General features: G+C 41.6%; 2 protein-coding genes across 2 annotated transcripts in view; both read left to right on the top strand.

The window, feature by feature from the left end:
* The first annotated feature begins 4,093 nt into the window (after positions 1-4,093).
* LOC127475601 (zinc finger protein 692-like) lies at positions 4,094-6,441 on the top strand. Its single transcript, XM_051797574.1, has 5 exons — positions 4,094-4,144; positions 5,156-5,359; positions 5,448-5,573; positions 5,891-6,016; positions 6,103-6,441. The coding sequence occupies exons 2-5, from the start codon at positions 5,163-5,165 to the stop codon at positions 6,188-6,190; spliced, it is 537 nt and encodes a 178-aa protein (XP_051653534.1). The 5' UTR covers positions 4,094-4,144; positions 5,156-5,162; the 3' UTR covers positions 6,191-6,441.
* Positions 6,442-10,476: 4,035 nt separating this feature from the next.
* FOXK2 (forkhead box K2) overlaps positions 10,477-12,340 on the top strand; it is a 62,215-nt gene continuing 60,351 nt past the window's right edge. The window contains exon 1 of the mRNA XM_051797512.1: positions 10,477-10,529. Within this exon, the coding sequence (XP_051653472.1) occupies positions 10,492-10,529 (38 nt within the window). The 5' untranslated portion in view covers positions 10,477-10,491. The remainder of the gene's footprint in view (positions 10,530-12,340) is intronic.

Below are 12,340 nucleotides of genomic sequence, written 5' to 3' on the forward strand. Positions count from 1 at the left end.
CTGACTGCAATACCAAACTCACTAAGGTTCACTTACCAAATTCACATGGTTGCTACAGAGAATTGACTCATAAATGAGAAACTGCCACAAGCTTTATGTCCCTCAGGACATCAGATTATTGTGCTGCCACTGGCAAGTACCTTTCTGTATTTTATCTTCTCCTTATTATCCCCTGCCTTCTCTGGACACAGCCCAGTGCAGGTTCTGGCACTGCAGAGCTCTCCTGAGCATGGTACATGTCAATGAAGGGAACTCTCTATTTCTCACTATTTCCTTCTGGTCTCCCCAAAATGCTTTTATTTTCATGCAGGTTGTCTTAAGCAAAGCCAACCATCTGGCTGGCTTGAATCCTTCACCAGGAGTTCAGTGTAGTTCAACCACATAATCTCTGCTCAAACACAGAAACAGCTGGAATTCCTGCAGGTCCTGTAATTCACCTTCTTTCTCCACACTGTGGGATCTCGCTCTGTGGGATTCAGGGCTGGCTACCAAAAGAACAGGGGAAGGTCTGGCAAAAGCAGCAGCACTGAAGGTACAGGTACAGTCCAGAGCTACCAGGGGCTAAACAACTGGAGTTCCTTTGTCTGGAGGGTGTGTGTAGGAGAGCACTGAATCGATACGGATTCTGGCTCTTAAAGAACCTGCAGCTATTGTAAGAAAAAGGAGAGTTATTTTTAGAAGGCCTTTTATGAAGAGGCAGTGCCTTTTGTGGCTTTGGCATTGGGAATTTTGTTTCTATTCAGCCTGAATCCTGTGATGGGCTGAGCAAAGCTAAAAACGAGGTGGATGCTTTTTGAAAGAGAAAGCAGAACAGAGGCAGATGGTGAGGGGGAGAAAGTAAAAATAGGAAACACGAAACAAATATATTGTCAGAGATGTATTTGCTTATTGGTTTGTTTGACTGTTCAACTTTTTTTTACTGTATATTTTCTGCATTGAAAGCTTTATTTTACATTAGGTACCACACAGCATAACTGAGTTGCTTTCTAATATAAAAATTATTAATTCTTTGCAGATATGATGATAACTTAGATGAAAGACTCAAGCTATGAAGCTGATGTGAAAGAATTTAAATGTGATAAATCATCCCCAGCAGTGATCAGTAAATGTAAGGAATCCTACTTTGGTATTATTTTGTTTATATGGATCAAGGTGGAATGAGAATGCAGGTCTTGCTAAACTTCATTTTTCTTAAAATCTCTTGGAATAAAACAGTTCCTGTGTTGTATCACGAAGACCCAAATGACTGTGAGGTTGCTTTGGAAATGAGCTGTTTGAAAGCTGAGTGACAATTTATCTTTTATAATCTGTGCTTAACAAATTGGCGTGTTCTGAAAGTTCATTAAGAACTTTAACACGAGCAAAGACTTGCTGGAATGAATTCTGCTGTGATAAACCTTGTGGTTTGCAGCTTTATTCTCATTTCTATTATTAAACAGTTTCAGGTTAGAAACAGACTGATTAAAGCTATGAAAGATGAGAGTTGGTCTTTGGGGAGGGCTATTAATGTCACTGTTGTGCTGTGGTTTTTAATGGGGTGTCAGTATTCCACTGTAATGGTTTGGATTCACCCTCTTGTCTTCAAAGTCTTTAAATAACAGATAACTGGAACCTGGGAGAACATCCCAGTTAAAGGACTGAGCCTCCCATGCCTTCTGGAAACAAGCTACTTGGCTGGATCAGCTTGGTCTCTGGGTTTTATTCTATTGCACAGATAAATTAATTACTCTATGAAGGAATTTGCATCAGCATTTCCAGGGAGCAGTTTCTCAGTCTCATCTCACAAACACTTATAAAACAGGAGACAAATGGGGTATTTAAACACATTTCTGGTTCTGGGTTCACTGATGGCTCTTGTAGCAACACAGGGCATTTTATATTGAAAATGCTGCTTCAGGAGGCAGAAAGCTTCTGGAGTTTGTAAGGTGCATTACTGCCATGCTTAGAGCTGGTAACTAAATTTGGGAGCTCAAAGATGAGATGTTTGCTCTGGAAACTAATGAAGCAACAGGAAAATATTCATCAGCAGAAAAGTGGTAGCACAGCCAGGATGGAAGAGGAGAGAGTGAGTTGAAGTAATGCAGCAGCAAGACTGCTATTTAAACCTCTATGAATATATAGAAATATATATAAACTATATAAACCTCTGGAATTCCTTCCTGTGTGGCTGCAGTTGGGACTGGGAGGAGGCAGCTTCTGCACCTGGTGCCCTCAGTTCCATTTCTGTGCCTTGCTGTGGAAAACAAACCTCAACCTTTGCTGAGCTCGGGCTCTTGGCTCTGGAATTCCATTCCTGAGCAGCAGCTGATCTCTAACACATAATTCCTTGTACCAGGAATGCTGTTCTTTAAAGGACCTGAGTAAAGAGACCTTGCTGACAGGGGCAGGCAAGTGGTAAAACCAACATTAATGTAACATTGGTGGGACAATATTTAATATAAATATTGGTGTGTCACACAGCCAGGATCAGCTGAAGCAGCAGAAATTAACACTGGCTGACAAATCTTAATGAGAAGAATATAAAAACCTCCACAAATATGGCAAATATATATTAACTTAAAGGATTTGATTTTTTTTTAATGTATTAATTAATTTTTGAGAACACAGGCACGGATTTGTTTTTAAATCCTGTTTTTAATTTTACTAGCAGGTAGACAAACAGCAGATTGCTTAACTTTGTTGGCATAAGAGGTGAGTTGCTGCATAAATGCTTTTGTTTCCAAATTACTTGGTAGAAATAAATGTTGTCTGTACCCTCTTGCTTCTCCCAGCAGCTTTGTGATTTCAAGACAAACAGGAACTTAAAGCACACAACAGCTTTTGGTGGTTCACACAGTTCTGTTATTTGGAATGTGAATCTATTTATACAGACAATAACTATATTTGTGAAGGCAGTCAGAAGAGATAAATATAAAAAGCCTCTTAACAGTTTATTTGGAAACAGTGCCAGTAAGTATTTTACAGAAATAATGGTAAATGAGAAGGAATTATATTTAAATGAAAGAGTGAAGTGCAAGGTATTATCTTAATATACATATATCACTGAGAATTTGAGCTATTTTGAGAGAACTTGTAATTATGCCACAATAATCCTTTAAAACTTACTTCTCTATTAACTCACACAGTAAAACGTGCCATGAAAATCTGCTCACGTGCTGCAGCTGTAAATGAAAAAAAGACTGAGATAGATTTCAGGATGTGATGGCTTTTTTCTTCTTCACTTCTTTATTTTCAAGTTATGTAAATGTTGGACAACAAACAAAAACCCAAAGTGTTTTGGTTATTCAGCTCATTCAGCTCATTGAAATAAATGTTTCTATCAGCCCTCAGTCACGTCCCAGCTCTTGAGCCAACTTGTTACTGTGATTGTACCAAAACCAACAGGAGAAATGAAAAAAAAAAAATTGGTACATGCCACTTTCCCTCTCCTGTTTATATAAAATAATCCGTAAATATTGCCAGCTACTGGTCTGCATTTTTATTTACTTATTTAACAATGCAGTGTGTGTCAGCAGGAGCGTGTGGAGGTGCCGAGCAGCTGGTGCAATGCAGCCTGTGTGCATGTCGCTGTTATAACACACTGTGCCAGCAGGGAGTCCAAATTTACGCTGCATTTCCTTTCTCTCTGTGTCACCGATTTAGTATTTTAACAGGTAACTCACACTTCAAACATTTTTTTGCTCTTCAGGGGACGATTCCAGTTTTGTCTCTGACTTGGCCTTTAAGAAGGTAAGATAAGTATTTTGGGAACTCCTGCTGGGAGTTGCTTGGGGAAACTTCAATTTTTTTATTTTTTTTAATTATCGTGTATAACACATTTACTTCAGTTTGAGATCAAATGAATATTCAAAAAATATATATTGCGTTACCACTTCCTCTGACCTTCAGCGATTTGTAGAGAGCAGTTTTTACCTGCGCACCGCTGACCGCTCCCTCAGCAGACGTGACAGTAGTTACGGCCCTGTTTTGACATTAAAAAAACCCTTTTAAGCCGTTTTCCTTAAACCCGGAGGGTCGGACCCGCCCCGCCCTCACGTGATTTTCGCGCCATCAGCGCGCGCCGCCGCCCGTCACGTGCCCCTTCTGTGGTCACGTGCGCCGTCGATCACGTGCCTCGTGTTTACCTCGGTCGGCAGCGCGGCGGGTGAGGGACCGACCTCGGGGGGAGCGTGTGAGGGGGCGGCGGGAGCGGGAGGGGCTGAGGGCTCGGGGGACCGCCCCGGGGAAGGACTTGTCCCCTCTCGGGGGAGGTGTGAGGCGGGACTGTTCCCCCTTGGGCGGCGTGAGGGGCTTTTCACCCTGCCTTAGTGGCGGCTGTGTGAGCGGCTTTCCCCCCTCAGGAGTGGCTGTGAGAGGAGCTCTTGTCCCCTTCCCTGGCGCGGCGGCGTTAGGGTTTCGTCCCCACTTCAGAGGCGGCCGTGTGAGGGGCTCTTTTTCCCCTCGGGGGCGGCCGTGTGAGGGACCTTTTTCCTCCTCAGGGGCGGCCGTGTGAGGGGCTCTTTTTCCCCTCAGGGGCGGCCGTGTGAGGGGCTCTTTTTCCCCTCAGGGGCGGCCGTGTGAGGGGCTCTTTTTCCCCTCAGGGGCGGCCGTGTGAGGGGCTCTTTTTCCTCCTCGGGGGCGGCCGTGTGAGGGACCTTTTTCCTCCTCAGGGGCGGCCGTGTGAGGGACCTTTTTCCTCCTCAGGGGCAGCTGTGTGAGGGGCTTTTCCCCACCCTCAAGGGCGGCTGTGTGAGGGGCTTGTTCCCCCCTCAGGGGCGGCTGTGTGAGGGGCTTGTTCCCCCCTCAGGGGCGGCTGTGTGAGGGACCTTTTCCCTTCTGAGGGGTGGTTGTGTGAGGGGCTCGTTCCCCACCCTCAGGGGCAGCTGTATGAGGGGCTTTTCCCCACCCTCAGGGGCAGCTGTGTGAGGGGCTCTTCTCCCCCCTCCGGTGTTGCTGTGTGAAGGGCTCTTCTCCCCCTCATCAGAGGTGTTGTCGTCAGGGGGCCTTTCCCTCCCCTCAGGGACAAGTGTGTGAGGGGTCAAACACCTCAGGGGTAGGTGTTTGACATCCAAGGAGCCAGAGGCACGTGGCCGTCACCACTGTGGTGGCTCGGAACGCTGAGGTCCCACCCATTGCTCTGAGCTGCCATTCATTGAAGTCTCTCCTTTGTTTCCAGGCTCACCATGTCCCTGCCAGCAAAGAGGTGTGGAAGGCCCCCGGTGTTGTCCTTCCTGGAAAAGAAAAAGAGAAAGCAAAGTCTTGATAGAAGAAGGGGCAAAACGAGGATTTATGTGGGAAATCACATTGAGCGGTGGCTGACACTTAAGGAGAAGCTGGATTTCAGGAACGATGCAGAAGTTGCAGGGTTTTTATTGGATTTGTGGGTATATTGCCACAACACTCCTCTGTTTACTAATACTGAGTAAATAGTGCTGGGTGTTGATACCAATTGTGTATTTCTTTTCTAGGTATGACAGCTACGACCCACTGTCAAAAGCCCCGCTCTGTCCCCTCCCTGAGGGTGTCAGGAGGATCACTGTGAAGGAAGAAAGAGCTCTGTCAGGCAGCACATCTTTAATAGCAGCAGATGGGACGTGAGTACTGTCCTCTCTTTACATGGGAAGGGGGGATGAAATGTGTTCCTCGGTACTACTTGAAAGACTGTAGCTGATACTTAAAAATAATACTTAAAAACTTAGCTGATACTTAAAAAGGTGAAAGTTATATCTATAAAAGGAAAGTGTAATATAATTTAATTAAAATTGAAGATTTTTAATATCTTTTGCCAAAGAGCTTCTGTCTGTTTTGTTGTTTGCATTGCTGAGCACCTGACACTGGTGGTAGGTGAAACAGAGATGGAACTTTTTTGCCGAAGAAGTGTTTCAGTCAACAATCTGGGTTGTATTTGCAGGTATGACAATGCTGAGCAGCTGCATAAAGAATCTGCTTGTTCTGGCCTGGGAGATGTGAGAGTTGTGACTGTGAAGGAGGAGCGAGAGACACCCCAGGACTGTGTGTTGGCACGGGCAGATGACACGTTAGTGACACTGTGGTCCTTTGCATGTTTTGCATTCGAAAGTATTTTGAGTTGATTTTATTATCATATTTAATTTTGTTTATTAGAAGTTCATGTCATTCATGCTCTGAATCATTATCTGAAAACGTCTTGGTGCACAGTAGATGGTCTAGTTCTTCTGAGGCAAAAATCTGAGAGATTTTGGAAGAGTTGTAAGAGTACACACAGCAAAAATATTTGTTCAGCGACTGCCTTCCCTAATTGTATTCAAGGTCATGAGTGAACAAGGAAATAGCCAGTGCTTTACATGTATCCTCCTCAGCAGTTGGATATTTACAGGAGTACAATGTCCAGGCAAGTGCAGCTGCATGTGCTTTAACCTTTCTCAGAAGAAAAATGTTTCCCTGTTGACTGAGTGATGTTACACACTAAGTGATGTGTTAAACTATCTAGAAATAGTGCTGTGCTCAGCGAGGCCACCCCACCACCGGCTGCTGGTCTGTGTTACTGCAGTGTCTCCAGTAACTGAGGCATTCCCATTGAGATCAGAGGAGCCTCCAATAGGTATGCTTGTCCATTACTCTTTGTTCAGGTTTTGATTATCCACAACAGTGTTACTGAATAATTGTAATTTCATCCATGTCTTAGTTGTCTGACCTTTATAAAACTGTATTTTCTGATGTGTGCAGGGGGACACAGAGGCCGTAGGACATTGCCCTGGCATTGCATGGTGTGTCCAAACCCCTCGCTAAGATGGTGAAGTATGTCAAGTACCATGTTTGTTTGTCACCTTCCATTGTGGTCTTGCTTCTGACTTTGCTAATTCTTCTTACTTTTCATTTTAGTAGGCAAACAACCTGAGGTTCTGAAAGCAGTTCCGTGGCACAGAAGAATTCTTGGAAGCTAGGGCAGGAGAAAACAAATACCAGTGCTGATGAAGCTGACAAATTCAAGTACATTCTTCAAAACAGCATTTTTCACTGGCAATGTAATTTTAGTTTGGAGTGCAGCAATAATTGAATTCCTGGGACTGATTTGATACAGGTGAGACAGAGGGTTTGTGTTTAATTGATTGCTGATTTTAGCCTTCTGAGATGTGAGAAATATTGTGAAAGGTGGTTTGGTATGAGAAAAACTTTCAGGTACCCTAAAAGGTAAGGTGATGAGGCTTTGGAACAGTCTCATGTCTGTGTGAAGATGCTACATCAGACTGAGTACATGAAATGCTGGAGAAATGATTAGGCACATGTGCAGTGGTGATTCTGTAAAGCTGAAGAACAACAGCTGTCTAAGGATGAGGAGATTCAAAGATAAGAACAAACATCCTAGGACACACTGTGTAATTCCAGGGAATGTTTACCTTCCAGGAGTAGTTGTATAACCTCACTGTGAGGAAAATGGTTTACGTTTCAGTGTCTGAACATCACACCACTGGTGTTTGGTTGGGTTTGGTTTTCGTTCCCAGTAGAGCAGTGAGGAGCAGTGAGGGTGTCATTGAGGCTCTCACTGGCTGTGGGATGTCCCCACAGGGTCAAGTGATTTGCTCAAAGTCATTTTGGTAGCTGAGCTTGGGTCTTAAAAGTAAGGCCAAACTCAGTTGCTAACTCAGTGTTTTTAGAAGTCTGGGCAAATTCTTAATTGCTGTAGAAAATAGTGAGGAGTTTTCTTCAGAAAGGAACATTGGTTATGTTAATGTCTATCTTTATTTTCTTCTTGTTTTTAAAGGCGTGGTGCTGCACTTCCTATTGAAGGCAGGCACTGAAGGCAGGTATTTCCTGCTCTCCAGGCACTTGGGTGTCATATTTTCCTGTTGCTGTTGCTGTTTTGGGCTTTACCAAAGGTGGTGTTTCATTCTGTGCTGCCTAAAAGGGGCCAGGAAAAGCACAAGGTCTTGTTGTAGGTGCTTTATTAGCACATTCTGAGTTAATAGTCATAAAGCAGCTGTTGTATTCTTCTTACTATCAAATCTGGGTTTAGGCTGGCTAAACACTGTTAAGGAACTGGACACATCAAAGGCAATGGAGCAAGAACACTTGAACTCAGCTTTATCAGGGGTTTAATGTTTGCTTTCTCTCTTGTTTTTGGAGTCTTGCCCAATGACATTGGCTCTCAGCAGTTGCTGCTGTTGTGGAGAGTGTAGTTGGTGGAGAAACAGTGAGGGGGTCAATGGCAGTGACTTGAGGATTCTTGCCAGTAAAAGGGTACAGCTTTCTGAGTTCTGGCATGTTGAAATAAGAGGAAAGAAAGAAAGTACAGAAATCTGATTTAAAGGTGCATTAGCAGAGCAAAGCCAAAGGAAGGGTTACTGACCAAAGTCCAGTGAGGTTCCTGAAGAGATTCAGTTATTCTCTAAGGCTTCTTCTCTTACTATCTTTCAGCTTTAACATTTGGATTATTAACCAAACTAGTTTAAAATTCTTTTTCTGTAATGTATAAAACTGTCAGAGCAGGTATTAAACAATTTTTTTATTATTTAATGTGCCTTACTTGCTCTAATATTGAAGAGTGATGAGTCAAAGGAGTGGAACAGGGTTTTTTTTTTTTTTGAAGAAGCTTTGGAGGATTTGAGATTCTTTTACTGTTGGAGTATTCGAATGATAGGGATTCAAAAATTCCTTTACTTGTATCTGCATTAATGAGACAGATTTTCATGACAGAACTGCCCATAACAGAGGGTTGAAATGAGATGATCTTTAAGGTCTCTTCCAACCCAAACCATTCTGTGATTCTATGAACTGACTTTCCTCAGATTTGCTTATGGACTGTATCTTTTTTGGCCTTGATTCAGTATAAAAATGAAGCAGAATAGAAATATAAAATAATTACTCAGAACTGTCACAGCAGTTTGATGAGGAAGATTGAAACTTGTAGGATGGGTGGGTGTCAGTCAATAGTAAATGTTGAGTTGGGAAGCTACAGCTTTAAAGGGAGGCTTCAGCTTCACACTGGCTCTCCTAAAGTGTAATTCCCTTGGAAAGCAAATAAACAGTCTGGAGGGAAAGTGCAGCAAGCTGTTGATGCTGGAGACTTACCATGCCTTGACAATGGCATGAACAGCTGAGGAGTTTCTTAGCAAGCAGGAAAGGAAAACTTAGATTTCATTTCAAAGAAATGGGGAGGGGGAAAGCCTGATAAAAAATAACCTGCTTAGCAGGACAATTTCCTGTGCTCTCCCAATAAATTGATTTTCTGATGCATTGTTTTGACTAGTAGCAATTTTTAACTGAACTAAAAGATTCTGCGTGTGCTGGTGTTGGTCTTTAGTGTTCATAGTCGGTTTTTAATTTAAAAAAGAAAAAAGAAAAGATGAAAAAACCCAAACCCAAGCACCTCCCTCCCCTGGCAAACCACAGTCTGTGGTTATTTCTCTAATGTGACTCGGAAGTGAATGTGGAACATGGCTCTACCTTACAGTAAATTGAGTGGTTAGTTAGACAATTAAATAATTTACTTTATTGTCATGCTAAATGTTGATCTGTATTTCACTGCAGTGAAACCTCTGTTTCTGCATCATAAAAACATAAGATGATGGTCTGTTTGTATGTATTGTACATCCAAAAGCACAAATGGAAATAGTGTTGTGTTTTCTGTTATTTCCAAGTTAGAAGATCGTATTAGGGGAGTGCACTTGCCTAGACAGACTTAGAGAAACAATGTGAACATATTTCATATTTAGGTGTTTGAATGTCACATTGTAACTGGTTCTCATTGTGTTACTTTTCAGGGTGAGCAGCAAGAAGAAAATCGAGCTCTTGCCTAACAATACTGGGGCAGTTTTTGGTCTGTTTTGATTTTGCTGTGAGGGTATTGTGAACTGTAAGTTGTATGAAACTCCATGTTATGTGTTGAACAGCACATTAAACTTAATTCCCTGAAGTTTTACCGTGTTATGTTAATGTTAATAAAGTGTGTGGGGTGGATTATTTTCCCTGGGAGAGTCTGAGGGGCAACAAGGAAGGACAAGCCAAAATGTTCATGGTCTTGCTCAAACTTAGCCAGAATTCAGTAACTTTCTGTAGGTTGTATTACTAAGTTCTTCACATTTTATTTAAAACTCAAAAGGTTTAAGATAGAAACAGTGTTCTGGTGGCAGTTGCAGCATCAAGTGCTTCCATCTGAAAGTGTTTCTTGGAATGCTTTTTCTTAGGGAACAAATTTAACATGTTCCATGTCTTGGAAGGTATTTGTGCAGTTTATTAATTATACCCTTAAGTAAAAATACTGGACTATAGAGTGTTGTGTTGGTGTCTTCAAAAAAAGGAGTAATTGAGATCAGCTACTGAGTAATTTATCTAAATATATTTTGTTACTGAATAATTTGATCTCTTGCTTTAGTTTTTGCTTTTGATACCACGAAAGCTGATATAGGAGCTGATATGACACCTCTTAATTATTTTCTTCTCTAACAGAGATGAAATAAGTGTGGAGTACTTTCAGTAACTGAAGTTCAACAGAATAGTGTTGGCAGTTCTGAATTTGTTTTGTGGTTACCAGGTATGAGTAATCCTGGGAGGTTTCTAACTGAGAAGCTGAGGTTAGTACAACTCTATTCAGTGTGTGTTTGTCACAAGGACAGAAACTTCCAGCCTTCTGAGTATAATTTTTTTTTCTTCAACCACACACTTGCAAAAGCATTCAGGTCTTGATCTTACAGTATTCAAACCAGCTGGGTTTTCCCATCATCTTACACTAGAGCAGCCTCTCTCTGGGGAGAAATTCCCCTAATTAGGTCATTACACTCCACATTCAGTTTTTTTAAATGAGCTACTTCACTGGCTGTAAGAAACAGTTGCTCTGAAATATTATCCTGGTGCTTTTGAAATACCCAAATTCGGTGTTGTCTTATGAACAACAGATCTTTTGCCAAATGTTGCACAGACAGCTCTTAAAAAAAAAAAAAAAGTTGAGAAGGTGATTTTTTTGAAGCTTTCTCAGAATGAAAATGCCACTTCCTTTGTGTTTGTGTTCTCCCTTTGCTCTGTGCCTTAGCAATTTTTCCTTGACTACCAAACATTCATTCATGTAAGTAACTCTGGCTCACAGGAAAAGTGACACTTGTGTCTTTCAGTGCTCTCAGATTTTTGGTTGCCACTGTCATCAGAGTGAGAAGGGAAAAGGACTCAGCCCTCAGTTCTGTTTTCCTCAAGATCACAAGAATCTGCAGCTGCAGGGAGGAGCTCTGCCCTTCTGGGGCATGTGGGCACCATATTCTTGGCTTGTTCAGCCTCCTCTTTGTGCCTCTTTAAATGCACACTGCAAATGTGTATATTATTGAACAACTTACTGTTATGAGGTAGATTAACACTGCAAATGTGTGATGTGTTGAGGGGCACTTGCTACATAAATTACTGGTAGAATGATTATTCTGGTTCATAGGACATGAATATAGGACAATTCAGCCCTTACTAATGCTTCCCTCAGATCTCCCATTAGACTGGCACTTCATGCTGAAGAAAAATCAAGGGATAGTAGACTCTTTAAAACTTCCTTTTGTAATGTTATAATGTGATGGATGATATATTTGGGTTGCTATATCAACTTATGCTTTAGAGTACCTGACTTCTGTAGGGCAGAATATTATCCTTAGTGTTTTCCAGTGAAGTTTGCAGAATGGTGGATGGAAATGGTTCTGATTCTGCCAAGAATATGACAAGAACAACGGCTCTGCTTTTGTCCAAGTGAGGTTTTCTGCACCTGTGGGTCTGTGGGAATTGTGGAACTTGACTATGTTCAAATGGCAGAACTAAATCTGAAGGAATTATTTAGACTCTTGTTCCAATGATAAATTAAAAATGTACATGTAGAAGAATTACTCTGAGCAACATAGTAAGTTTGTTCTTGGCAATACTGAGTACTTAGGGCAGAAAAATAAAATATGGAAATGAGAAAAAATTCTATATAGGTTTATAGTGAAAGGCAAGCAGTGGCTGTAAAAACACTGACTTTTAGTTTTGTTTTGTGTTTGTTAAATGGGTTTACTGTGCCAGTTGGTTTCCTTGGAACTGCATCTATCAAACCTTTTGAAATGTGAGTATTTTAAGTATGGAAACTGGGAAACTTCCAAATAAGGACAGGTCCTGTGCTGAACTTAAATTTCAGACCATTACCTAAAGAACTGAAGTTACAATAACACCAGTTTTCATAGCACTAACTTAGTCTTCTGATATTTTGCCTTTACAGTAAATTATTTTGTAAAATCACAATAATTACAATTGTGCTCTTAGCTCAAGTAACTTGGTATCACTTGAGAACTTACTGTGTCTTGTTGGAGAAAGGCTGTCTGGCCTGTATTGTGATTTACTTCTGTAGTAAAAATACCAACAAAACATGAGGAAAAAATGATTT

This window comes from Manacus candei, unplaced genomic scaffold, assembly GCF_025592945.1.
Source record: "Manacus candei isolate 608988 ecotype Guabito, Panama unplaced genomic scaffold, ASM2559294v1 h1tg000047l, whole genome shotgun sequence".
Lineage (NCBI taxonomy): Eukaryota > Metazoa > Chordata > Aves > Passeriformes > Pipridae > Manacus > Manacus candei.